Source organism: Apteryx mantelli, chromosome 1, assembly GCF_036417845.1.
Source record: "Apteryx mantelli isolate bAptMan1 chromosome 1, bAptMan1.hap1, whole genome shotgun sequence".
In the NCBI taxonomy this organism is placed as follows: Eukaryota; Metazoa; Chordata; class Aves; order Apterygiformes; family Apterygidae; genus Apteryx; species Apteryx mantelli.
The window spans coordinates 150,799,462-150,812,174 of NC_089978.1; the positions used below are offsets into that span (position 1 = coordinate 150,799,462).

Below are 12,713 nucleotides of genomic sequence, written 5' to 3' on the forward strand. Positions count from 1 at the left end.
ATTTAATATATCCAGTGCTTAACTGAAGCAGCTTCTGTGGGGGTCTCTTACTTGAGAACAGCATGGAAACCCACACAGAGTGGACGCTGGCACAGTAAATCTCCATCCTTTGCGACACTGAATGACAATCCCAAATTGTTTCACTGCTCAGCAACATGTAAATTGCAATTCTAACTGTAATGGATTTCCACTTCCTCACACACACACACACCCCTGCACAGAGGATGTGGCTGTGCAAGGTGGCACCACCTGCACCTAGCACCCTCTCCAGCAAGGGCCTGAGCTCAGTCTCAAGGATGGAGTTGTTGCACCTAAACCATCTAACCATTGATCTGCTGGCTGATCCCCTCCTACGCTTGAAGTCGGTGGGACAATTTGCATGTTTGTGCTTAAATGCTGCTGTTGCTGGCCTTAAAGCCTAACTTTCCTGTTAGGCTCCATACATATATAACAACACTGTTTACCTACAGTCCTTACTGAGTACCTTTTGCAGCCTGAACTGCATTCCTTGTACATCTAAACTACCATCATCTTCTACACAGATAAGAAGAAAAAATATCTGGACCTTTGGGTTAGTCTTTTTTAATGTGAAACTAGTCAACAACTACAAAAGGCAACTAAGTTTTGTGTCCCTTTTATGAAGAGGAATCAGAGTCTGAGTGGACCTAAGTCTGAGTGGACCTTGGCAAAACCCATACAGGAAGGCTATGATGGAGATAGAAACAGAATGTTTTACAAAGCAAATATATATATTCTGTATATAATCTGTAATTTTAGTCATCAAACTTCACAGAAATAGAAGTTGACTTGAGTAATCCTAACAGGAGCTGATGATTATGGCCTTTTCCCAGAATTTCTCCCAATAATCAGGGTAACCAGCATGCCAGTCAGTCAGCAGAAAATGGTTTACAACTTTAAAAATAAACAGGAACGTATTATGCAGAAAGTACATCTTAAGTAGAAGCAGAAGGTAAAAGGATTTGGAATTAAGTAGGCTTATTGGTAACTCATGAAATTCAGTAAAATGCAGGGATGTGATTAAAAAACTGTGTTCATTTTTATGTTACCAAACTGAATTTTCTACAGAGCACCTTTGAATTCATTAGTTTAGAACTGCTTTTAATTTGGTGTTTCCCTTGAGAGCCATTATATTTTTCTGCTGTCAGCCTGATGTTGAGGAAAAAAAGAAACTGGCAGATGTGGCGTTTTCATCTAGTGTGCTTCATAGTTAAAAACAGCATTAACTGCTATGCACAAGCAGAGCATTACTTTTAATAACCCATCACAACTATTAAGTAGTTTAAATAAACTTAGTTTCAAAGATTGCTGCTGTGTAGAGCTAACGTATTTTTTTCTTGTTCATTATAATCCTTCTATGTTACAAAAGGATGCATGTGTGTGATTTTTTTTTGGGGGGGGGGTAATACACCCACTTGAAAAGTATTGAAAAATCTTTAACAAAGAGAATTTAAAAAAATTTATATAGATGTCTGGCAAAACCAGCATTTCATATTGTTCTTACAGTATTTTATACTTCTACTCCTGATGTGACTATATATAGTTTACAGCCTCATTTACTTTAATGTGCTACCTGAATAACATAATCATAGCAATAACTATCGTATAGGGTTGTAAGGTGCATGAACCACTAATGCTTTCTGACGATTTAAATGACTTGTTCATAAAATGTTCTTTTAATAATAATGGTAAAGCTTTTAGCACTAGATGTCAAAAATGCGAAGAATATTGGCTTTTTCAAGTGTTATTTCTTTTCTAGCTAAAGTGTGTTTTAATAATAAACAGCACCAAAAGCCAAGGTTATGTGGCTCTCACATTTACGGCACGATACAAGTAGAAGATTTTTGCTGCGTATTCGAACAGCTTGACCTCTGTCTGCCCAGTTATGTAACATTCCTAATGCGTTTACTATTTCTTTGTTTAGTTTAACAAGATGTTTCTTTTATCAAGAAAGGTCGGTATAACCTGCATAAAACCAGCATCACAATAGGTGCAATTTTAGGCTGTCACTGTTTATAAAGCTCTCTCCAGCAAAAACTGTGACACTTTTATACTGTAAATTGGGCAGACTTGTACCACCAAAAAAACAGCCTTTCAAAGGGAGGGTTGCTGGGAAGTCAATCAAAAAACCAGACAACTGTTGAAAAATCCCAGATAAAAAATGAAAGTGTGATTTTCTTTTCAGTTAAGCATCTTCAGGAACGTTTTTCTTTCTGTATCTTCAGGTTATTTGGAGTTACAGGAAACTGTGCTGCCTGCAGTAAGCTCATACCTGCTTTTGAGATGGTGATGAGAGCTAAGGACAATGTTTATCACCTGGACTGTTTTGCATGTCAGCTTTGTAATCAGAGGTAAGAGAATTTCTTGGGTTTGTAACGAAAGCTAAGCGCTCATTCGGCACTGGTGTGTGCACACATTTACGTGACGAGGAGGCAGTTACCTAGCAGAGGAAGCCCGAGACTGAGACCTGGATTCTCTTCCTGGGACTGATGCAGAACATCCTTTATGACCTTAGCCAAAACACTTTAAACTTTTTGTGCCTCAAATCCCTCATCAATAAAAAAGAATAATGTTACTTCCTGTCCTTCACAAGGCTGTCTGTCAAGTTTAATTAATTAATATTTATGAAGTACTCTAAGATCCTTTGCTGTAGAAGAGCACAGCAGTACATACCATTTGTCACTATTACATTAGTTTTATTTAAATTCTTCAGTTTTGTCCATAAATTTATTCAAAAATACATGTTTTTTCTTGCTGTTAACAGAACTGTAATCACTTAAATTTAAAAGATGTTGCTTCCCACCATGTTCTCTGTAGCAGCATTGGACTTCTTATGCCCTATTTTTATTTCCACCTCCTGACTGTAGGTTATAAACTTCCCAAGGGTCCAAACCTGACATTTTGTTCTGAAGAGTCACCCATACAGCACAGCTGCAGAACAAAGGCCAAAAATCGTAAAATTGTAACAACTGAGTTTTTCGGAAACAGATACAGCCAAACGCGCAGTAATTACACTAAGAGTGCATGGCCAAATCCTATCAGAGTTCTCACTGAAAGCTCCATTTCCATTTTTAGAATACAGTCTGTGAGAGTCACTGGCAGCTTTGCCATTGACTTCTGCGAGGTAGGAAATGAAAGAACCAATTATCTCCACTCCTTAATGTACCTATTACATTGTTTCAATTATTACATGATCCTATTTAGAGTTTTATAGTGTTCATTTTTTTCATTTTCAGGTGGGAAGAAACACAAGATGTACATTTCTAGGGAAGTAACAAAAACTTATTAAGTCTAACATGCCAAAGTTAGATAGAGCTCTAAATAAGCTTTGCTAACTCACGTTGTCCTAGAGTGCATTATTTTGTAACACTGTAGTCATTTAAAAATCAAACATCCCTAAAGAACCATAAAATGTACAGCTGCTAATAAGTATAGCACACTACAATTACACTCTTAAAAAAAGCCAAATTGACCTTTTTCATTATGTTGCATGGGAAATTAAAATACCAGGCAAGTAATAACCACTGCTTAAAGTATATAATAATGCAAAGTAATTATAGGTTCTAATGCTATTTAAAGTCCTATCAGTTTTGTCTTGCCACAGAACTAAAAAGCCGTACTCCGAGTAAGGCAGGCAGAGCCTCCCAGTAGAGCCCACTCAAGTAAGACACACGCACACTCCAAGATTTTGTTTCTTAAACCCTTCACATCCCTGTTTCTGCAAACCACTCTTCTAGTATCATTATTAAAGTGCCTAATATATTTCTGTTGTTCGCTTCATTTATTACATGCCATAATGGGGCTGCATATCTTTAGTGTTGGTTATGCACAATTAGCACTTAGTTATTGTCTTGTCACTTCAGCCCATACAAGACAAACTTCTTTAATGTAAGAAGTCAGCTAATCTTCATCAGTCAAGCAAAGCAGACAATGTTTGTTACCCTGAGTACAAAAGATTTTCATCATAGTTAGTACTCTTGGATGTGAGGAAATGAACTTTTTTTCTCTTCCCCAAAAAACTAAGCTGTTGAGATAATTTTTAATATTCCTCTTTTGCCATAATGAGTGTGAACTAATGTACAGTTTCACTTTGCAGCTAGTATACATCATATTTTGCCCTAGGGCCACTGATTCCCACCGGAAAAGTGCTGTTAGGTGCTTCCAAAGTGGAGCATTTCAGGGATATTTAGTAATTCTTAGCCATGTCATTCCTTAGCTTTCAGTCTAGGACCTTACTTGATTTTTACCTTGCATATAGTGTGGACAAATGGTTGCTGAGATAGTCTTATAAAAGTCTTAGATTGGGAACACCGGAATTAATTTACCTGAAATACGATTTAGTTCATCTGGTCAGAATAGTGAGTAGTACCAGAAGTTTCAAAGAAATTCAGGAACTGTCAAAAGTGGCCCTAGTCCTGATTATATTGCGATAGCTCTCAAGGAGCCTAATAAAACAGGCTGCTTGTAGGGTACATTCTTCCTCACAATTTGGGGCTAGTAGCACTCTGAAGAATTAGTTTTGTTGTTTTTTATAATAAATCCTATTTCATGGATGCTCCAACTTAGTTGTTCTGTGCTTCTTACAGCAAAGCATTCCACTGACTGTCCATTCTCTCATTAATAAATGGTTTTAAATCTTTTGTTTTTCATTACTTATATAACAGCAAAAAATAGAAATACTGGACAGCTGACCCCATGCCACTGATGTTTTTTTATATTTCTGCTATGAAATCTCTTTTCTTTTAAACTGAATAATCTTGTCAGTCACCACACCATTAATAATTTTCATTGCCCTTGTCAGGATCCTCTGTTCTTCCTCTGCTTGAGATAGGGTAATCAAAACCAAACAGCAGATTCCAGGTGAGGATGAGTTTATAAGATAACTGTTTAATTTTGTTTCTTTATGCCATGCTTCCCCTTGTATGCAAAATAATGTTCTTGAGCTGACTTTTAAGTCTGCTTTTCACTTTCACTCCAGTCACTATCCCTAATGTGGTATACTCAAAGATAAATATTTTTATTTATAAACACATCAGCAGTATCCACAAATCACCAACAGAGCTAGCAGAATTCACCAGCTATTGCAAGACGTGTATATTTGACCCTATTCCCTACCTTCACCTTCTCTTCCCCAATTAAATTTTAAATTCTTTGTGACATTCTTTCCACTGAGACAAGTTCAACGTATCTGAGGTACTGCTGTAAAGCATACAATAGTTATTGTCTACCATTTAGATTTTTCCTAACAGAAGATATGCAACGTTCATGAGGAGACTAAATTGTTTCTTCACTTTGCATTACTTTGCATTGGCCAACAGTGAATTTCTTCTGACATTATGCACCTGGTTGTTTGGAATTCTTTCTGATGCCTTCTGCCTTCCAAGCTTGCTAATAATTATATTAACTCACATCACATTGATCCTTGGGGCAGCCAGCTCTTTATCCTTACTATAATATGACCCTCATATTTTTGCCCTTTAAACAGTTGATCCTGGCCTGGCGAGAGAGGAGCCCGCCCGTTGCCAGTGCTTTTCATGAAAAATTCAGTGATTTTTCTGCTTTTATGTACAGCTTCAGTTTGCTTTATTATTTTTGAGTATGTACTACTCAACATCTGCATCAAGGCTCAGTGTGGATGGTAGGTAGACCACCTTGATTTCAGGGGACTTTTGTGCAGGCCATAAGCTCCCTCCCTGAACTAACATTTAATGTATCTGTCCCTTTTTATTTGCATCCAGAAGACTAGATTTTCAAAGTTAGAAGAAAACCTGGTTGCCTCGTATGTCTCTCATAATGTATGCTAGAAACATAGGACTGGAAGGGATCTCTTGAGCCGCTGAGTCTAGTCCCCTGGTGTCAAATAAGCACTGTGTCGTATTTTCCCTTTCATAAAGCTATTCAACTCTAGAATCTAATTGCTCCATCCAGCCGGTTTTTGCCATATACTTTCTTTTTGTTCTTGCTACTGGTGTGTAAAGCTGTAGAGATTTTGTGAATATTAAGCTCTACTCCTAGTTTAAAGGTTTTAGCTTCCCCTTATCTTTCATGTCTCTGTACAGCTTCCTCCTAATTTGAAGAGTTTTTCCATCTCCTGAATACCCACAGAGCTTAGTGACAATCATCTTAATGGTTTGAATGCTCCCCTTTCCACTCTGTATTAAACTTCTTCTCAGAAGCGCTTCATCTCACTTTGGCAATACCCTCAATGTAGGTTGATCTCTGTAGAAAATTTAAAAGAAAAATGGAAACCACTGGAATAATATAAACTTGTAAACAGACATTGCCTTTCACACTTTGTCAGGTTGCATGTGTGTGACTAGCAAAATGGAGTGGAAAATCTTGCAAGTAGACTCAACTCTATCTTTGCTTGACACTTTTGACTACAGTGATGATCTCAGTCTGCCTTCGGCTTTCCCAGTTTCCTCAGTTTCTGTGTCCTTCCTTTCACTCTCTGTCGGCTATTTTAGCAGCTTGTTCCATATCTCTGCGATAATTTCTGTCTATATCCTGAAGTCAGCTTGGGGTGTGGTTTAAAAACCCCCATCTGCTGTCACTGAAGGGTGTTTAAATCAATTCTTCTATCCTTCCATTTCTGTCTTGAAAACAGCCTTTATTTTACTGGGCACTAGACTGAGAATGGTTACACGGTCATTCAAATCACTGTCCTCATGTAGCTGTAAACACTTACATCTTGTATAAATTGCAGAATGCCCACACAAAGCTGGCTTTGTTCGCTATCAGGCAGGGGATTTTGTGGAATGTAACGTTAGGGACAGACTTACTTCAAACACTAGCATTAGATTTTTGTGTGTATGTTCCTTTTATAGATTTTTAAGACCTTTATTTTCATTGAATGTCTCTAAATTTAGAATAAAAATAAATACATTTTTCATACCAGCTTTTATAAAAATAATAATTGAAAAGCACACCAAGTTGAGATTTTTCATCTTAAGCTGAACTGGCTTACCATTTACCTAGGATTCTGTGCATTTAATTCATCTTACTGATGAAAATGTAGAAACCTAGTCACAGCTTAGACTTTCCAGCCTTTGATAATAAATGGACCTTTTGACAAAACCCTAAAATTAGTAAAATATAGGTGTGGACAGATGAACTGTGAAGTAAAAGAGTGGCTTTGTTCTCTTGGTAATGCATGTAGATTAGCATTAATTTGAGTTATACTGGAAACTCACCTGAAAAAAAGGAAAGGGAGAAAAGCAGAGGACAAGTTACATCACTGAGAGCAAAAAAAAAAAAAAACAGAGAGGAAGGGTGGGAATGGGGTAAATTTGTGCTTTCTTTATACTAGAGGAAATCAATTAAATGCATCCATATTTTGTTTGTGCCTTTCTGCAACAACAAAGCTCCAACATTACCAAAGGAGGCACTTCACACACAGCAGTCTTTGTTCACAGCAATATTTCTCTCACTTTCTTAAGAAGTCTTCAGTATTTTGACATGCATCCTGTACGTCGGAAATGACAGACAGCAGAAAGATCTCCTTAAACCTCTGCTCTGAACAAAGAAGTAGCTATTTCTCAAAATGGAAGTTTTATACTACTTGTGATTAGTCTAGGCACACCTTCCCCTTCCAAACAAGATGATAACAGAGGTCATTTTGTAATATAAATGGCCTTCCTTTTGCCATTTTAAAATATGACAGGAGTTCTAGGATATAGGTTAATTATAATGGTCATTCTACTAATGTCACAGTCATGTCAGAAGTAGTACTATCAATTTATGGTGGTAAGTCCAATCTGGCATGTTAATGCAGTCCATCATTGTATATTTTTTCTTGTTCATCTTGCATGCCTATTAAATAAATTAAACTGGGTGAGGGTTTTAGGGAAGAAAAGGCTGAAGACTACTATCTGTCTTCTAGAAAATAATAGTCTTGCCTCATTATATACTCCTAACCCAAATGCCATTTTAATATGGGAATGCTTTGCTTTTTCACCAAAGATCAATATTCATCTCAATATCCTCCTTGACTCCATTTGATATACGTGCCCAATTATGCCCTGATTTACACCCTATGTCAATTCCATTGAAAAACACTCTTGCAGGGGGTGGAAGGCTAGGCTTGAATTTCCCCTTCTGCTTTAAATCTGATCCAGCCAATCCTTAAAAGTGCAAAACCAAACTGAAGAAGTGGCAAAATTTACCATTTTGACTTTAGAAGAGGCTAAGTCTGCTTTTGAGAGTCAGATAAGGTCAAAAGTGTGGCACCGGATGGACAGAATTTGTCACATTTCCTTCATCTAGCTGCCCTCCCCCCTTGTACTTGGGAGCTAGTATGCTGTGTTTAAAGTCTTTTGTCACCTGGTGCTTACCTCTTTGTCATCTAATGAATGCATAATTCACACGTGTGATACTCAGGGGCACATGCAAGCCTCACCTCCCATCTTTGCCAGTGTGTTTCAGTCACTGAACTTGCACAGTATGAAAACAGACACAGAATCTGGACCATAAGTATCACACAAGTAACAGGTTTCCCCCAAGACATAGATGATCACCCCCCCAGCATGCAGACGTAGCTGCAGATGAGCGCAGAGGGTGTCTTGCCATGCAGACAGACGGCCACCCGACAGGTTATCGCACAGCCGAGCATGTCTAGACAGGCCACTGGCAGCCTCTCCACCAGACGGCTGTACAGTTGGAAGGTAAATGATTTGTGGGACTGTATATGTTTACAGCCGCTCATGCATAGAGCTGTCAAACACCATGTAGACATAGGTAGAGCATCTCTGGCATGACATATTAACATAGCAAAAGTAAAACACATTGACACTTTTTATTGGGAAAGGCATCCTGACTCCCTACTGTAGGTGGTGTAGTTTAATTCAAACTGTGGCACTTCTCTGAGGGCTAGAGAACAAAATCCTTCAGCCAGCCAGGATTTTGATACAAGCAATACTGTAGGAATCCATATGTGAAAGCATTGCTGTACAAGTGAATTGCACTTTAGCAATGTATTTTTCATTTGCAATTTATACAAACTATTATGCTAAGTTCTATATTACGCTGGATCACAAAGGAATATATAGCCAAATAGCATTCACAAATCTGAGTTTGTGCTTTTTGCTGGGTGAGCAGATGTGCTCCTGTGTCCCACTGGTGCCCGACCACAGGGACAGCCAACTTGCTGTATAGTGACCTTCTCATGTGGTGGGCACTGCTGGTCGGATGTCACAGCTTCAATCCCCATCGGTAACTGTTGAGCTAGCTGTAATGGAGGGACTGGTTTGTGACAATGGCTAATTTCTCTTGCTTTAGTCCGTATCAATCAGTGTATTCATTTAATAGAAACTAAGAAGGATTTTTTTTTTTAATTTTTACTTTAATGTGACTTTGGGAAAATCACTTTTATGTGCTAGCACTAGTTAAGATTCCTGTACCTAATCTGGTAAAAACATGCCAATTTCAGTCAGTATTGCTGTTGATGGACAAAGATTCAAAAGAGGGAAACTAGAGAAACTCCCAAAGAACTTGTTTGTTTCAAGAATTCCTCCTTTCAACACATTTACATAAAATACTTTTTGGTTGTTAGCAGCCTAATATACCAGGACTGGGGTGGGAGGCAGAGAAGGAACCTGTAAATTCTATAAAACAGTCTTGACCATAAATAACTTAAAGATTTCAGGATCATTCCATAATCTCTATTTTCAATCATCATCAGCAGCAGGCATTAATCTTACAGAAAAAAGTCCACAAATAAACAAACCAATTTTCCTTTAAGAGCAAAGCTAATTCTTTTCAATCCACTTTTTTATTACACTATTTTCCCTCTATCTATTTAGCTAGCATAAGGATAAATTTCCAAAGCTACCCAGTTGGAAAATAAATGGGTTCGCTGTTTGTCTAGCATCCAATCTTCACAAATGTAAATCAGTCCAACTGCTACTCATTTAAACCTCCAACTTCACAAAACATTAAAGGACTGCTTTCAATACACAATTTAATCTGTGACAATTTGCTGAGATTTCTGCTTGAACATCATTAGGAATTGACTATCTGATAAAGAGAGACCACTATCAAAGGTCGCCCAGGTCAGCTTGTGTAATTTGCCTAGTTTTACTGGGTCAGCTACAGCAGACGCCACTATTTGAAGGTTAAATTGTTACAATTAAATACATATACAGCTATTCCCATAGCTACTCTGTTGTTAAATCTACCGTAAACACCACAAGCATTTATATCTGACCCTAATTGTGGCCAAGATGTCACCATTTGGAAATTATACAAAAAAGGACATTATAATCCGTTACACATTAAACAATACTTCATGTAGTGAGATCCATAATTAGCTGGTAGAAACCAGTTTCATTTATTCACATCAGTGTTAAGGGGTTCATTTAGGTTACTTTCTTTCATTTTAATTGGAATAATGTGAGCAGCACCTCCCAGTATATTTTATAGCTGGAGAGTTCACTGTAAACAAAGGAATGTAACCCTACCAAAGCAATCGCTAGGGAAACTGTTTTTCTATACCTTGGGCCCTATTCACTTTTTCCCTAAAACCCTTAAAGAAAACACTGGATGTGTCTGAAGGGAGGGAGTGTCAGTGATGAGCCTGCTGCATAATTGGGAAATACTACTTAAGTTTGAAACCAGACAGTCGGGAGTGGAAACTTCAGATGGGTTTCTTACACATCAGAGAAAATCAAGTGAAATAACTCATTAGCATTTTGTAGTAATCAGATCATTCTGAAGTACATAATAGTATAACAAGGTATGTGTACTGATATCACGAGAGAGAAAGTAGTTAGCTGAGTAACTAAATTTGTAACCAATTCCTACAGGAAAAACTGTTTTCTCTGCATACCTGCCTATGTGTCTCTAGATGTGCACTAGATGTGCATAGTATACGTAAAGTTGTGTGTATAATAGATAAGAATATTTTGATTCTCAGAACCACTGGATTAAATCAATCTAGTAAAATATTCAGCTGGAATATAGCATGATATTCTTATAAATGTGTCTGTACAACATAAATATAACGTATCTCCAATGAGCATTCTACTGCATATGATCACTTTGTTTTCCTTCTGATTTGTGTGACTTTTCATTCAACTCAGTAGCCTTGGATATTTATTCTGTTTTATCTATGCGATAGTGACCCGATCCAAGACTCCCACAGTCACTGGTGGGCTTTGAATGAAGTCTTTGGCTAGGAAAGCAAAAGCAGTTGTATGCACCAGATTTTATTGAAAGCATGGAAATAATTCTGATACCAGAGCAACTCCGCTGCTGGGTTTTTGTATACATACGTGTGTATGTGCTGCAACAGACAGCAGAGGTGTGAGCTGTGTGGCCAGTACAATAAAATTGTGAACACTTGTGCTACAATTCTTAAATGTAAGATCATATCACATATTTCATTCTAAAACTACCTGTTTTTTTTTTTTGCCTTATTATTGTAATTTCAGATTTTGCGTTGGAGACAAATTTTTCCTGAAGAACAACATGATTCTGTGCCAGACAGACTATGAGGAGGGTTTAATGAAAGAAGGTTATGCACCCCAGGTTCGCTGATCTGATGCCACATCATTAAGAATACAAAGCACTATGTTCTTTTATCTTTTTTGCTCAACATGTATATAAGAAATGACACAGGAACCTACTGAATAGCGTAGATATAGGGAGACAGGATGGTTGCGTGAAATAAAAGGCGGACTGCATCTGTATGTAGTGAAAATTGCTCCAGTTCAGAGTCAAATGTTAATTAAAAAGGTACTGTACATACAGCTGGATTCTTTTTGCTTGCTATTGGGGTTTTTGGTTTGTTTGTTTTTTGTTTCTTTTTGTGTCATTTGGCATGAGATGTTTATTTTGGACTACTGTATATAATGTATTGTAATATTTGAAGCACAAATGTAATACAGTTTTATTGTGTTACCATTTGTGTTCCTGTATGCTTCTTTGTATCGTTGCATTTAGTACAATCAGTGTCTAAACTTACTGTATATTTATGCTTTGTGTATTTACCAGCTATTTTAAATGAGCTGTATCTTTCTAGTAAAAAGAATTAAAGAGCAAATCCCAACCATTATGCTACACTTAGAGCTTAAGAATACTGTTTACATTAAAACTATTTAGAAAACTTATAACTCTAGCAGCACCTGCTGCTAGTGATGCTATGGTTAAAGGTCTGTCAGCACTTCTCTTACAAGCCTCTATTTTTCAGGGGTTAAGCATCTGCTGTTTAATTGCATAGATTTTCCTCAAAGAGCACTTTTATTTTACTACAAAATTTTGAGAAACAAATCTGACTGGTTTGGGATATATTATAAAAGGTGCAAAAGTTAATGATTTTGGGTGCTGCTTTGTGCCCCTTAGGCATTCAAAATGCCTGGGTTTGATTTTTAATTTAGTTGGAAATTAGGCCCTAATGCAAGCCAGTGCCTCTGGGTATCTTGGTTTATATATATATATATATATATATATATATATATATACATACACACATATATATATATGTGTGTGTGTGTTATTTTTCTGAAAGTGTTTAATTTGAGGGGAGAATGAAGGAGAGAGGACTTCTGCTTATATACATTTTAATAAATTATTAGAATTTGGGGGGGTTGTTTTTCTTTTCTTTTCTTTTTCTTCAGTTGGAGCTTAACCGTAAAGTTTCCCAGGGCTGTGTCCTAAACAGACTTTGGGAAAAAAAGTGAAACCAGAAAGTACTGTAA

General features: G+C 37.2%; 1 protein-coding gene across 2 annotated transcripts in view; it reads left to right on the top strand.

Annotated features, from left to right (window-relative positions):
• LMO3 (LIM domain only 3) overlaps positions 1 to 12,066 on the top strand; it is a 57,763-nt gene extending 45,697 nt beyond the window's left edge. For both annotated transcript variants that reach the window (XM_067289855.1, XM_013947281.2), the window contains exons 3-4: positions 2,244 to 2,369; positions 11,448 to 12,066. In XM_067289855.1, coding sequence (XP_067145956.1) covers positions 2,244 to 2,369; positions 11,448 to 11,553 — 232 coding nt within the window. In that variant the 3' untranslated portion in view covers positions 11,554 to 12,066. The remainder of the gene's footprint in view (positions 1 to 2,243; positions 2,370 to 11,447) is intronic.
• The last annotated feature ends 647 nt before the right edge of the window (positions 12,067 to 12,713 follow it).